The sequence below is a fragment of the Salvia splendens genome, chromosome 15 (genome assembly GCF_004379255.2).
Source record: "Salvia splendens isolate huo1 chromosome 15, SspV2, whole genome shotgun sequence".
NCBI classification, from domain to species: domain Eukaryota; kingdom Viridiplantae; phylum Streptophyta; class Magnoliopsida; order Lamiales; family Lamiaceae; genus Salvia; species Salvia splendens.
This window is the reverse complement of record NC_056046.1, coordinates 13483668-13499825: the sequence shown is the minus strand read 5'-3', so window position 1 is coordinate 13499825 and position 16158 is coordinate 13483668. Positions and strand designations below refer to the sequence as shown.

The following is a 16158-nucleotide window of genomic DNA, read 5'->3' as shown; positions in this document are numbered from 1 at the left end:
TTTGGTTTTTGAAGGTAAATTTAAACAGTAATTTCAGAATATGGGTTTAAATTCGTTGACCTTTCGAGATAAGGGATTCAATTCGCTTACCTTTCGAAATATGGGTCCGAGACATGCGAATTTTTCGGAATAAGGGTTTTACACCTTTTTATATTTATTCTCTTCATTTTTCTTATTATTTCTCTTCCAATAATTATAGATTTACTAAACTATCCTTTAACCCATCTCTCAAAAATTCCATTTTACCTCCATCCAAACGATTTGCACTCCACTCTTTAAAGTCAATCTTCTCTCAAATTCTCACGTTCACTCCGCCTCCGCTGATACAAAAATAAGGAATGAATGATTCTTAAAATGTCCATAACAATATATATAAAAGTTAAGAATTGCAGAAAAAATGAACTAATTTCATCCTATTAATTCTATTAATCATGCGCTTCAAATTTGATATTAAACCTCTGAATTTCTCATACTTCTCATTGGAAAATTGCAGATCATTCTTCCTAATTGGTTTCGCTGCCTCTGTTTTATTAGAATTACACAAACAGATCAATTACAAGAACTAATAAAATTACACGAACATATCAAATACATCAAAATTAGAAAATGAAAAAAAGACTTCAAATACAAAACCGCATAATTTGAGAGGGAAGATTGACTTTAAAGAGTGGAGCGCAAATTGTTTGGAGGGAGGTAAAATGAAATTTTTGAGAGATGAGTTAAATGATAGTTTAGTAAATCTATAATTATTGGAAGGGAAATAATAGGAAAATGAAGAGAATAAATATAAAAAGGTGTAAAACCCTTATTCCGAAAAATTCACATGTCTTAGACCCATATTTCGAAAGGTAAGCGAATTGAATCTCTTATCTCGAAAGGTCAGCGAATTTAAACCCATATTCCGAAATTTCTCAATTTAAACCCCTAAGGGATACTAAAAAAATTTAAAAATAAATAAATAAATACATTGCGAGACGAGACCCCTTGATGTTGCATGCTTTGTTATTCCCCAGCAAAACTGATCCATCACATTCGGCTAGATCATTAAACCAGTCCACATTTGGACATATATGGAATGAGCAGCCTGAGTCCATTATCCATGAGCCATTTTCAATTTTGTCCATCACATTCATCACTTCAACGGCATCTTCACCATCACTGCTGATCACATTCGTGTGAGACTTGCTTTCTGAGGCCAACTTCTTTTTTCCAGACAAAACAATCCTTTTTCAAATGCCCTGGTTTCTTACACCAGTGGCAAGACCTCGTTTCTTTCATCCCATAGCCTTCATGCTTTGTCTCATCAGCTTTCTTCTTGAACTTCTTTTTGTTCCACCTCTTGATGTTGAGTGATTCAGGCTGAGAATCAGGGTTTCTAAAACTGCCTTTCTGTAATTCTTTTGCCATGAGTGCATCATGAACCTCATTGTAGGTGATAGTCTTATCTCTCCCATAAAGAATGGCATCTGTCAACTGATCATAGGAGCTAGGCAAGGCATTGAAAACCAAGATAGCCTTGTCTTCATCATTGATCTTGACATCAACAGCCTCAAGATCATCAACTGATTTGTAAAAGTCCTCCAATTGCTCCACAATCGACTTATCTTCAGCAAAATTATATGAATAAAGCCTTCTTTTCATATATAGGCGGTTAGCCAAAGACTTGGCCAAGTAAACATCATCAAGCCTCTTCAAGATGCCAGATGCAGTTGTCTCTCCTTGAACTTCTCGCAGCACTTTGTCTCCAAGACATAAAATGACAGCACTGTGAGCTTTTAACTGCATCTCATCGAACTTTGCTTGAGCTTTTCTCATCTAGTGCAGGAGCCTTTCCCTTCCCATCTGATTCAGTCGAAGTCAGAACTGCAGCTAGGCCTTGCTGCACCAGAACCGCCATCATCTTCATTTTCCATAAGCCATAATCATTCCTTTCTGAAAACTTCTCTGCCTCGAGCCTTGCTGCCATTGTAACAGTTACTTTGATCGATCAATCGCTTTCCCACACACGGCGCCAATTGTTGGATTATCAATATGAATCGATCAAACGAATAACAAGAACGAGTGTTGAATGAAGTAGTGAAGAATGAAAGAGATATTGAGAGAGTTGAAACCGAAATCTTATTCAATGAAATCAAGAAGTGATTACAATGTGTGTCAGTCTCAACAATGAGTTAACTACTCTATTTATACAAACAAAGAACTAAAATGAGTGAATGAGAGCTTCACTCAATTGTGCGGTTACAACCGCAAGCTCCAACGGCTACTAGCCGTTAGTTCAACCACTATTTGAACTATACTTCTTGTTCTTGTATTATGTTCCTCATGCTAAGCTTCCATGCATCCGCATTGATGTGATCAGCCACCTCTCAACAATGCTGAGCCAAACGCGAACTCGGCGATCGTCGAACCCAGTTCAGCAGTCCCCCAAGATTGCCCCAACAGCTCCTTCCTGAGTCACGCGATATCTCAATGTATCATTACTAGTATAATGTTCTCACGTCCTTACCGACTATTCAAACTTATTCTTAACGTAGTTTTGAATAAGTTTGGGGGATGAAATAGTGGACCCAAAGTCTATCTAGGTTGTAGAAATATTTTTCTTCAGCAAGGGCTGACTGAGTCACAAACTGCGATGACCTGATCAACAACTCAGCCTATACAAGGGCAGGTTGATTCTCATACTGTGAATGACATGGACAACATTATGTTGTTCACACGATCAGCCACTCATACCGGGCTCATTCTTGATTTCACTACAACCATGGAGTGCAGATGAATCGGCATAAAATTGTGACCATGAGAACAAATAGTAATTTTAATTGTATTTCAGTTAATATTCTAAATATTTAGATTGATGAGTAAATATTGCAATGGTTTTGTATTCAAGTAAACTTTGTTTTATTGAATAAAGATGGTGTATTGTATTCTTCATTTCACAAACAAAGTTTACTAATAATTGTGTGCGCCAACAAAGTTTACTAATAATTGAGGTTGGAGAAATGGAGGTATATAACATGAGGAAGTGAAACCTCAAAGCTTCTTTAAAAATGATTTATTTATCTAAAATTAAATTTATAATAGAAAATAATTCAAATCAAATTAAATGTAGAAACAACTTTTTTGTAGATTTAGTTTAGATTGATGAATATGATTTGAGGGCCGGAACCTTTACTACAACTCTGGAACTTATATACAGAAAATGTATCTCGATAAAACATTTCGGAATAAATTCCTATGATCTTATCTGTCCGCAAAAGCCATCTTTGTGTGTAGGAGTAGATAAGGCTACCCGCAACGCATTATGCGGGTGGCCCGTATTTCGTTCCTGCGTGACGGAACCGGGGCGGGACGCGTTGCAGCGTCTCGTCCCGTCACCAGCCCACCCCCAACCCGTCACCAGTCCCGTTCCGCCGTGACGAAACGCGAGACGGCTCGCCACGCGCCGAGTCGATGTGGCGCGCTCCCAGGCCATGTGTGACGCCCACTCGCCGGCCAGCGAGTGGGATTCGTCACGCTGGCGTAATAAATTATTTTTTTTAAAATTTGAATTAAAATAAAAATAAAAAATTGGCAAACGGTAATGTTACCGTTTTTATAGCCGTTTCCATTTTTTTTATTTTTTATTTTTTACTCTATAAATACTCCTAATTCATCCTCATTTCACATACAACTACACATCTATTCTTCCCAAATCATCTTCATTTCCTCTCCAATTTTAATCTCAAATCATCTCTCTTTTATTCTTCCATCAAATTTAATCGATCTCATGGATCCGTATAAGCAAATGCGTCGAATAATGGAAAAATCACTTGAAGAAGATCGACGTCGGGAGGCGGAGGAAGCCGCGCCGCCCCAAAGACGCTCCCGGACTTATATCCATCATAACCGGGAGGAAGCCGCCGCAAGGTTAGTCCCCGACTACTTCTGCGATAACCAGGTGTGGGGAGATACCTACTTCCGTCGTTGTTTCCGCATGCGGCAACCGCTATTTCTCCACATCGCAAATACATTGGCGGCCAGGAAGAGTTCTTCCAAGAAAGGTTCGACGCTGTCGGCCGTCCCAGCCACACGACGCTGCAGAAATGTACTGCAGCAATCCGTCAGCCTGCGACTGGACAAACTGCGGACGAATACCTCCACATTGGAGACAACACTGGGAGAATGTGCTTGCTCCAATTCTGCAAAGGCGTCTGGGCAGCCTTCACCGACGAATTTCTCCGGAAGCCAAGCACGACAGATTGTCAGTTCCTGTTCCGCCTTCACGAAGAAGTGCATGGATTCCCCGGGATGCTTGACAGCGTCGATTGCATGCACTGGCAAGGGAAGAATTGCCCGGTGGCGTGGAGGGGGTCGTACACGAGCGGCAACAAAGGCACCCACCCCACCATTATACTCGAGGCCGTCGCCGACTACCGGTTATGGATCTGGCATGCGTACTTCGGGTCCCCACTCGAACAACGACATAAACGTGCTCCACCAATCCGACCTCTTCGCCGAAGTTTTGGATGGTAAAGCGCTGACCATCAACTTCATCGCTAACAACCGGCGCTATAAAATGGGGTACTATCTTGCTGACGACATCTACCCGAAGTGGCCAACCTTCGTCAAGACATGCGCTAGGCCTATGAACGCAAAGCAGACGCTTTTTTGCGCAGAAGCAGGAGGCTGCTCGGAAGGATTTGGAGCGGGCGTTCGGGGTTCTCCAAGCGCGCTTCAACATTATCAAAGCCCCGGCTCGTACGTGGTTCATGGAGAGCATGGTCGACATCATGTATACGTGGATAATCTTGCACAACATGATTGTCCAAGACGAAGGACCCGAGGCGGGAAATTGGTTTGACCCTGAAGCCCCCGGAAGCTCAACCGCAAGTAGTCCGCCTCGAAGTGGAGTGCATCCGTCTATACAAGAACGGTTGCCTATTTGGGCAAGGACATGTGACTCTTCCGCCCACGCCCAACTCCAAGATGATCTAATGAAGCACATTTGGGCAAACTTTGGCGGAGGAAATTAAATTATGTATTTTTAATTTTTTTTGGATTTTTAATTATGTTTTTTTTTTAAATTTTATGTTGTAATTTTATTTTATTTTTAATGAAGTGTGTTTTTTTAATTGAATTTGGTTGGAAATAAAAATAAAAAATGAAATTGAATGAATAGTAATTTAAGGGACGGAGAGTTGCAGGTTCCATCCCTTAGTTAATGGATGGAGTAAAAAATTATAATGGGGCCCGCAAATAGTAATTTAAGGGACGGTATAATGACAGGATTAAAGATGGCCTATGAGCGTTATCGTACCATATTTGTCAGCCGAATTCCACTTTTACCCTTTATTAAATGTCCGAAATTTCCGAATTTCGTTCATATTCTTGCGCGCAATAACAAACAATAGACTTTCACCAAGCACTTGCAAGTGAATTTGTAAGAGTGAAATAACAATAGAAGAAATTAGGCGAGGACATTATAAGTAAATAAATATAAATATAAAGCCACTCGAGAATAAGAAAATTGTTATTATGGTTAAGACAGGAAACAAGACCACTACATTCTACAGCCTCTCTTGTAATACACTCAGGTCTTCTAGTCTAAGGTCAATCGTTAAGACAAACATTCCAATCTAGCTGAGTTCTATTGTTGCGCGGGGACAGGAGAAAGGTAAATTCCACGCAGCCACAACCCCATCAAAAATCACAAGGCAGCAATATCCGCCTAGGCCATTGATCGATGAGTGCTGTAATTACAACTTAATATATCCTCTAAACTAATGGTTCACAAACGGGTAGGTCGCATCAATAATTATGTGGCAACTTCATCGACCTCTGAGTTGAAAACAAAGCTAGGAAAAGTCGTAGTTATATCCCTGCAGACCATGAATCACATTAATTGTCCGCCTAGATAGTTAGGGAGATTGTGGATAGATGGCAGGTAATAAAATATTACCTCAGATATGGGAGTGTCATGATCTTCAACAACGAAGGGTTTCGAGTCACAAAGTTGTGCCATTCTGACTTGTCTATTTTTCCATCCTGGTCGATGTCAGCTTCCACAAATGTCTGTCAAGGATTGCATTAAAACAAGCATGACAACCTAGAGATCTCGATGTGGAAGAGGGCAGTGCAGTAGTAGGAAGCACAAGAATGTCACAGCAATGAACTTATGTAAATTATGTGATACTCCACTTACTTTATCTAATATCATCTCAATAGTTTCATCAGCAAGCTTCATCTCTGACTCACATAGAAGTGCAATCAACATTTGTTTAACCTAAAAAAAACAGGAAATATGAAGAATCCTGGGATTGATTTCAAGAGAAAATAAATTGACAGAACAAACCTAATTACCTCAGTCTACACTTTATAACAGATAATCACACTACACACAGGAATCAAAACCCCAATAATGATAGTTGTCTAATCCCTTGTAGTGAATGAATTATCAAGAACTTAAACAAGGGAATAAGAAAAAGTTTAGATTTTGCAGAAGAATCAAGATTCAAAATGCACATGCTAAAATATAAAAAGAATAAAGAATGACGCAAAGGAGCAATTATGTTGTATGAGTATATCAAAGTTCCACGCACAACAGCTATCAGTTTACCACTTTAGCAGCAACGTTAGTGTTATTTATAATAGGATAAAGAGATAACACTATGTAGGCCAAGGGCCACCAACTGCAACAGCAGTCCATGCAACAATGCTGTGATCACCTAAAATTGGTTCTCCAGACAGGTGTAAAAATGTATGATTTCATCCAGAATCCAGAACTTAAATATACTCACACATGGTAAGCGAAATCCAGTTACATTACATTATATAATAAAAGGGTCGAGATGGTTCGTACGAAGAAGATTGGTTAGTATGACTAGATAACAAAAGATGGGAAAGCAATGTATTTGCCAAACAAAATTTGTTTTAGACCAGGGTCTCTTACCTAATACACACATGTTCCCTAGTACTATATATAATGCAGTGCTTCAAAAAATGTAGAATTCGAAGATCTCTTATTAGACGGAAAGAAAAGGGAAAAAAACTAAGCACTGAATTGACAATTGAGCCTCTCAAGTTAGGGGGAACCAATTATGTAGATCTGGTATTCATAATACAAAGACTTAGGCCTTTGATGACGGTAAGCCAAAATGGAAAGATAATAGTAGTATACAAAGAAAAACAGATCCAACTTCAGTCCAGAACTATGAATCATCCGTCACTTTTGACTCCATTTTAGCATGAGGAATATCAATAAAGCTGATCATATGTAGGAAAGTACAAAAGATGCAAATAGTTACAAATAATTACCTCTTGGCGTTCGATATATCCAGTCCCATCCATATCATATAGCTTAAATGAAACTGCAATGCCCGACCCAAAAAGGAAGAAAAGAAACCAGTTAGAGCTACTTATTGATTGAAAATGGAAAAAAGAACAAAGAGGGGAAACTATGTCAAAAGAAGTGTCACCATACAATTGATTTTGTCCTCTTGTGGAGCATTTGGATGGAAAACATTGAGTGATCTAACAAAGTCCCCAAAATCAATTACACCTTTTTGCTTCACATCGAATAGATCAAAAATCTGCAAGTAAGAGAAGGAGATTAAGAAAATAAAATAGCATCAAAGAGAAGCATGCAGCAGATGATACCATCTTAAAGGCATATTGAAAGTAGTATCCGCGAGGGTATTACAAAATTTTGTCAAAGATCCGCCAACTTCATAGTTTGTGCTTTCTATATCTAAATATTAGAGGCTCGTTACGTCAATTTTATCTATATTAAAAAAATCAACTTCCTTACAGCTTTTACATTTGAATGTTTAAAAGATCATGCATCATAAATGTAAAAGTATAAATTTCAGGGCATGTCAATAAGTTTTTACGAACCAGAGATTATTTAAAAAAACATTTATTTCTTCGTTGATCCCGTAGTTTATCCTAATTCCTCATTGTCATCCTGATCCTTTGCTGCCAATTTTATAATTTTAACAAAATACTATCACCATGAACTGACTACTCAAAAGAACCTACTTAATCAACATAGCCTCTAAATATTACGATAAGTCCAAGCAATTCAACCTAAGAATCATAAAGCTCAGTTTTTCTCAAAATTCCTCTGTAAAGATCCTTTCCTGGACCTATAGGAGCAAGCATCCAAGTATTGATCTAATCATATGTTACAATCTAAAATATTCAATTAGTGCCCACTGGCCAAAATATTGTGAAATAACCAGCCTCGGTCACCTACCCGATTTGCGAAGAGATTCTCCTTTTTCCTATTCTTGAACAAAGCCAATTGAAGTTCTTCCTGCATATATACACATAAATGAAATGGGGTGTGTTCATATCCGCAGAAGGGAGGACAAAAGGTTCTGATATGCACATTAGTTATGCATTATATCTTGACTGACAAAGACGTGAAATTATAAGTGACAAGGCACTGATATTACAAACAGAAAAGAAAGCAAGAAAAGTAGAAGGAATACTTTTTGTCACATGAGCAATTGAGTTCATTAAATAGGGAAACATATTATAGCACAAATATTACATACATAATGCCAGCATATCACAAAAGGATCACCTTTTTTAGAACTACATAACATGATCGTGACAATTTTACTATTAGCTGATCGACTCACAAATAAGAGATAGAACGGAAATGATAGATACATTAACTCCCAGAGGACTAAAACTTTTTTCCATTTAATAATGATTTTTATATTATTATATTCTGCTAATCTATGACCAGTAGAAATCATATTACTCTCCTATTAGGTAATTACTATGAATGGCGCAGTCTAAAAATTAAGACATAAAACAAATACAGAAAAGAAAGTTGGCAAGGTAAACATCTGTTGGAACTTACCTTATTAATAAGCCCGTCATCAATAACAGAACTGCTGATGCTCTTAAACAGCTCAAATAATGCTTCAACCTCACTCACACTAACTGCAAAGCAAGAACAACACGTAAAATTTTCCTTTCTAACTACAGAGAAACGAAAATACCAACTGAACTGGAGGAACTAGTGAGTTTTTCATGCACAAAAAGATAAAAGCATGTGAACAAAAGAAATGTGAAGCTCAAAATCAAGCAACTAAACAAGCATCAGTAATTTAGAGATGAATCATGAAACAAATCCAAAAGATGACACGTTTCCGTAGTTTCAGACTTTCAGGCTTTCAGGCCATAATGAGGAAAAAGGAACAGAAACACTGAAAGAGAGAGAGAGATTAATGCTTTTAGAAGAAATTGTGTATTCATCACTACTCGAACACCCAGTAATGGAGCAAGCAAGAGAGGAACAATATGAGTATTAGCTGACTCCCTTAATGAGATATTTAATGAGACTCCTATACACATATATGGTACTTTTTTGGTGGAAGATATATAATATATTTTACGCGACCGGTAAGTAATAATTGTGCATAATTTTTTGGCAATGATTATCAAATTAGTATATTTGCCATAATGACAGAAATATCACATGCCTTAGCCACAAAGCCATTCTCATTTATAACGGAATAAATTAAGATTAACAACCTAAAGCAATCTAAAGACATGGGAACGAGAAGTTACTTACAAGCCGTTAGGGAAGCAAGTAGAACAGGGTCTTCATGTCCAGGAAACTGCTTTCTTGTTTTAGAAAGAAAACAGCCCATCTGAGGGAATAAATCCCCACAATGCTACAACACATTATCAAAATTCACTTAACCGTGCAAAATACCGAGCCAATAAAAAAAAATTAAAATGAACTACTCAATGAGTGATCCAATATAAACAAACTCATGGTTACTGTAACAACAGAACAAGAAGATGTTTGGTTAAACAGTTTCAAAACACCTAAAATATGAATTAGTTTGGGAGAAAAAAAATGAATTGTAGATCAACGGGAGAAGAAACCATGCTAGCAGAGAATCTGCAAACTTTAAATTAACAACCAAAGATTTCTCCCAAGAAAGCAAAAACCAACAGGCTAAGTTAAGCTCCCAACACAGATTTCAGAATACCGCACTTCCTTTTAAGAATAAGCTACCAAACTTGGCAACAAAGGGAAAACGATTCGCATTGCAACATAAAACCTAATCTAAGGATTCCAAGCAACAAAACCCTTGATTATATACACCTTCGGCAAATCACACCAAAAAAATATATACATGAATATAAGAAGCGATGCATAATTCCTCGATAAACAGTTAAATCGAAACATTCGATCGACGTTGGACCAGTTAAGCAACAGACAAAACTGATCACTCACCGACTAAATGGAAATGAATCGGCAACGGGATCGAGTCCTAAAAGTGAAAGCTCTCGAGAGGCGATATGCACATCAATTTGTAGGTATTGAGAAGTTCATTGCCTTGAGATGTAAGGCGACACTATTGGATTTGTTGGTGAGGGAACCAAAAACGGAAAAGCAGTAGAAGAAAGTATACATGAACAGAAAAGGTGGGGTGAGTGGAGTGGACGCGCGAGCAGAGGAGCGTGGCGAGGGCATATGCAAATAAAGGATGTCGAATATTCTTATTTGAAAATTGGTCAATTATGACATCGGATCATTATTATACCATAACCATTCACATCTTTTCCAAATAGGAGTATTTAATAAAAAAATTCAATATACAGGTATGCTTATTAAAAAGATTCCCTAGACTAGAGATAAAAATATAGGTAATTCTACCGAAAATACGATTAATCACCACGGTTATATAATTCTATTATTAATTTTTTTTTAAATGAGGTTTTTGGTTCGGTTTCAAAAAAAAACTTGCGACTAATAAAATGGATTTGGTAGTCATCTAGTGGCGGTCCGGGATTCAAAAATTAAATGGCGGACATGGATTTTTTTTTGTCTTCATGGCAACGTCGGAGCAAACAGAATGGACGGATATGAAAATTTTACGCTGGCATAACGAAAAATTAGTCGCATGAAGGGGTGGTCGACACCCCTGTATCCCAAAGGAATTACCGCATACTTCATCCGTCCCGCAATAAGAGTCCTTAATTATAGCACGAGTTTTAAGAAATGTAAATAAAAGTAGGTTGAATAAGTTAGTGAAATATGTGTCTCACTTATATGTATTAGTTTTATAATAAAATGCGAGTAGAATAAGTTGGTGGAATGTGGGGCCTACTTACCATTTATGGTAAAAGTGAAATATGACTCTTATTATGGGATGGACCAAAATAACAAAATATGACTTTTATTGTGGGACGGAGCGAGTATATTACATACTCCTACATTTCCTATTACACAACTAAAAAATTGACAAGTGAATTTCATTTTATGGAAATAAGTTATTTTCAATATAACCTCTTTTCTCATGTAAAGAAATACATAAACTACACCAAATATCAAAATCGTACTCCTTCCGTCCCAGCCTAGGTGAGACTTATTCTTTTTTGGTACATCTCAATCTAAGTCATATGTTGCCTTTTTTGGATATAATTATCCAACTCATTTCTTCTACTTTTATCCTCTTATCTTTCCTATTTTGTTCCTTATCTTACTTTATTTTATCTCTTTCTTACTTTGTTTACTCTCTTAGCTTACTTTACTATTAAAAATTTAATTAAATAAAACTACTTCCTAAATTCTTATGGCAAAATAGAAGTCGGGATAAAGGGAGTACTTTATTCAAATCAATTCAGTAGAATGTGGGTCTCACTTATATTTGAGATATCTATCCTATCATACAAATCACTACTCCTCCTGATTCCTATTAAATATTTCATATTTTCTTATTTGGATGGTTCCCAATAAATATCTCATTTCACTTTTATTACTTTTAGTAAGTGGACCACAATTTCATAAACTCATTATAATTACAATTATTATAAAATAATATATAAAAGTAGGACTCACTTTCCATCTACTTTATTCAACTCACTTTTTTCGCAAAGTCAAATAAGTTCTTAAAACTCGCACCGATCAAATATAGGCACTGGCGAAGCCATGTTGGGGCTGGGGCCTGGTCCCCCCCCCCCCCCCCTAATTTTATTATTGCCTATATATTTTATATTCAAGCAATGTTGAATATGTAATAATCATGGCTCAGTTGGTTGTAAATGGCGTCTACCAACCTGAAGGTCGGATGTTCAAATCTTGTGGCTCATATTTCATTTCTTTGTTTCTTTTCTTTCTATTGTTTATGGTACACGTTTTTTTTTCTCTTTTCTTACCATATATTCCAATTCTATTAGCTTTTCTATTTGTTCCTCTTTTCTTTCTATTTATACAATATAATGTGTATATTTCAATTCTAATAGCTTTTCTATTTCGTTCTTTTTTACACCAATAATTAGCTTAATCTTTGTCACTTCATAATTGAAAATTGTTTCCACCTATATTAAACTTAAATAAAATTTGAAAATATATTACATATAAATTATTTCGAGCCTTCCGACGTCACCATCATCGAATGAACCCTATAATTATTAATAGTAACTTAGGTCCTCCATCAAAATAATCCTGGCTTCGCCACTGAATATAGGACCTTGAATGAAATCGGATGGAGGACTACTCATAGAAGCAAGAATTTTTAATGTAGATAGAAAGTTTAAACACAAAAGCAAGATTTTTTATTATGAGAGTAAATGTTGTCAATTTGACCATGTTAAACCTGGTACAAACAGACACTGTTCACTCGAGCATCCCGACAAAAATAGTATGCATTTAATTGTGTAAGTTTAAGTGTAGACATTTAAGTCACGGTCAAAGATTACAATACATTGAAATTCAATTATCCAATTTTCAGTATCCATTGTGCATATTTCTAACAATTCTCTCATTAGGCACAATCAATTAGACAATCGTTTATAACTCCTATACAAGGTGAGTCACTGGATCAACATTCCGTAACCATTGCATAGAAAGTGGATCAGTCAAAAACAAACTAAATAAAGTAACAGTAGTAGTAGTAAATTTTGAAGATGAAACCACCATTACTAATTATCTAATGGAACCAATGGATAAACTTGATGTTATCTCCATCCATGGAATGACAGGCCTTGGCAAGACAACAACATGCATGGGCGGACACACATGTCATTAAGGAGGGGCTTAAGCCCTTCCCCAACTATTTTTTTTTCATTATTTTAGTTATATAATATTATGATTTTGTTGGTATTTTTTATAAAATGAAGTACAAATTCCTCTACCAAAACAACAAAATATAGACAAATTATTATCTCATACAAAATTTGAATATATAGCCCCTATTGTAACATGTTTCTCTGTCCGTCCCTGTCAACATGGAGGAAGATTTTTCAGGGGTAACAATCTGTAAAAAATTCTCACCATGCATCTAGATTTCCATTACTCATAAGTTTGATAGCATAAGAAAAATTGGAGAGTGGTATAGGTATTGAACTGTGAGTGAATATAGATGTATTGAATTTTGACTGAATATAGATGTATTGAATTTTGACTGAAATGGAGAAGAAGAGAGAATGAAGCGATAAATTAAATATTTTAACGAAGAAGAGAGAATATATTTTTTGAGTTGTCCTTCATGGCCTTGTGATACGCTCGGATTTTGCACTATTTTAATGCCATTATTTGGTCCATTTTGAGTGTCAAAGTTGCATTACATGTCCATTATTTACATGTTTTTATCTATTTTGGTATTTTGACGTGTTTTGTGAGAAATGTGCAAAATAGAGCTGAAAATGACATAAAATGTTAAAATTTGGAAGCTGGAGCAGAAGCGCAATCCAGCGGTCGGTGAAAGCTGTCTAGAGAACTCGGAAACTTTCCCTGCGGCGCGCCAGGCCTGTTCGCGTGCAGCAGTTTCCGTTCAAACCCATTTTCTTGTGATTCTGATGTCCGATCAGAGCGTTCTATATACCATTCTCTTCGTATTCAAAAGAGCTTTGTAATGGTACCTTGAAGATCTTAATATAAGCTATGTGAAAAAAGTTATGGTCTTTCTATGAACGTCGCGCAATGCTGTCAAATGCTGGATTTAGGCAGAAATTCAAGGAAGGGAATAAACTATTATCTTGTGAAGCCAAATCTTTTTCTTAACCTATGGAGCACGAAATTTTCAACTTCGAGGACACTTTTTTTTATCAAGTTTAAACCCTTTTCAAGCCTATATATACCACATAACCTAATTCATAATAGACCCATTGATAGCCCCCGTTGGGAGCCTCCAAGGCTCCTCCATCTCTACCCATAACCTAATTCTTCCATCATTTTTGGAGACTGAAGCAAAGCAAGAGGAGCATGAAGACTTCAAGATTCAACCTTGAGTTTTGTTTGTTTATTTCATGTCTCGTACTTTAATTATTGTTTTAGTTAATTTGTCTATGAATTGCTAAACAATAGAATTTTGATGTTTCATAGTAATTGACTTTTGTGTAGTTCTTTTTATGTTTAATGTTCAGAACTCGTTGCACTTGATTATTCTTGAGCTTTTGTTTGACTAATTGGTTGTTACCTTGATTATTATCAATCTCTGATCGGTGATAACTTTGATTCTATCTTATTTGTTTTTATGCTTTTACTTTATTTTATTTTTGTTTAGTTTCATAGTTAAAAAACCCAAAACTTTGTTTCTCTTGATAGTATATGACGCCTAGTATATGATAGTCAGCTGCAATTCTGTTCCCTAAGTTCGATATCATGGTACTGACCATTAGTTATACTATTTATGCCTTGTATACTTGTAAGTAGTCGCAGTGCTAAAAAATAGTGCATCACCTTGAGAATATTATCGCCCCAAAAAAAATCCAAAATGATAAATACTCAAATGATATTAAACAGAAGGTTATGGATCTCAGATAATTACGGACCAAAAATGATATATTAACAAAGTTTACGGACTAAAAAGAATACGCCCTCTGTATTTTATTGTAGATATGTGGAATCAACATCTTTTGTATTCTCCTTTTCTTCTCTTCTTACTGGTGGCTTTTTTTGCACGCATCAGATTCTATAATTAATAACATGAATAAGTAAGCTACTAATTCTCTCCGTCCCACAATAAGAGTCTTATTTTGCTATTTCCGTCCATTCCACGATAAGAGTACTATTTCACTCTTAACATAAATGGTAGGTAGACCCTATATTTCACCAACTTATTACACTCACATTTTATTATAAAACTAATATATATAGGTGAGACTTACATTCAACTAACTTATTCAACTCATTTTTATTTACAATTCTTAAAACTCGTGCCCAAATGAAATAGGACTCCTATTGTGGGGCGGAGGGGGTAGTTCACAAAAGTGCCCATTCAATCAAACAATGAAAACTTATACTCCCTTAGTCTCACCACAAGTGATCAACTCCATTTTGGGTTGTCCCACTACAAGTGATCAATTTCATTTTTTAAGAAAAATAAAACTTTAACTCTATTATTTTATTTCTCTCTCTTACTTTATTATCTCCTTCTTACTTTTTTCTCTTTCATACTTTATTCTCTCCACTTTAACCCAATACATACCATTTGCTCATTCAATCAAACAATGAAAAATTACAATCTTTTGGCTCAAGCTCTGAATCCGTTGAGTGTTTCCCAATAAGTTATCGGCGCGCAAGATCTATATGATGCATATATATAATGATACGCGTTGGAAGGTCTATAAGCGGGGAGTTCGAGAAGTCGTTTGGCCCAACAACTCGGCTGAATAGAAGGAGTCCACGTATGAAAAGTTGGTAGTAGTTAGTTGTTATTTCCAGATTCGTTTGTTGCCCTTATTTCTCATTACTTGTTATTGTAAGCCTATATATTGTGCATTCCACAGACGACAAAATCATATGGGAATTTCAGCAGGGACGGAACCAGAAATATAAATTAGCTGGTGCTAAAATTTAATAAAAAATAATATTATTTAAAATAATAATAATAGTAAAAAATTAATTTATTGATATACTATACAATTTGAGTTATTGTTTCATTTAATTTCTTTTTTAAAATAAAAAATATGCAATCAAATTTAGAAAACCTAATATTTTATTTGAAATCTGAAAACAAGTGATCATGTAGTAAAAAGAAAGTTAAGTTAAAATATGTATTACAATCAAAATATATCTATAAAGGAATATTAGAATAAAAACTAATGTATCTGTACAAAAGAAATATTAAAATAAAAAGTTAAGTTAAATATGTTTTAATTGGATTTTATGTTTTTTCAAATAACTAAAATAATTCAAATTACAAA

The 16158-nt window shown here is 35.8% G+C and overlaps 1 protein-coding gene across 1 annotated transcript; it reads right to left on the bottom strand.

Moving 5' to 3' along the window:
* Positions 1–5459: 5459 nt before the first annotated feature.
* On the bottom strand, positions 5460–10450 carry LOC121767645 (calcineurin B-like protein 1). Its single transcript, XM_042163971.1, has 9 exons — positions 10244–10450; positions 9569–9671; positions 8852–8934; positions 8234–8293; positions 7460–7568; positions 7294–7346; positions 6182–6262; positions 5939–6051; positions 5460–5858 (listed from the first exon to the last, which is right to left on the bottom strand). Exons 2-9 carry the CDS (start codon positions 9645–9647, stop codon positions 5795–5797), a joined length of 642 nt encoding a protein of 213 aa, XP_042019905.1. The 5' UTR covers positions 9648–9671; positions 10244–10450; the 3' UTR covers positions 5460–5794.
* Positions 10451–16158: the final 5708 nt, after the last annotated feature.

What these genes read in the sequence shown, in the direction of transcription:
- LOC121767645 (XM_042163971.1), bottom strand. Translation starts at nt 9,647, where the DNA reads ATGGGCTGTTTTCTTTCTAAAACAAGAAAGCAGTTTCCTGGACATGAA. An exon ending in AGAATCTCTTCGCAAATCGG is followed by an intron (nt 7,569 to 8,233) that starts GTAGGTGACCGA and finishes TCTTACTTGCAG; the next exon opens with ATTTTTGATCTATTCGATGT. An exon ending in ACAAGAGGACAAAATCAATT is followed by an intron (nt 7,347 to 7,459) that starts GTATGGTGACAC and finishes CGGGCATTGCAG; the next exon opens with TTTCATTTAAGCTATATGAT.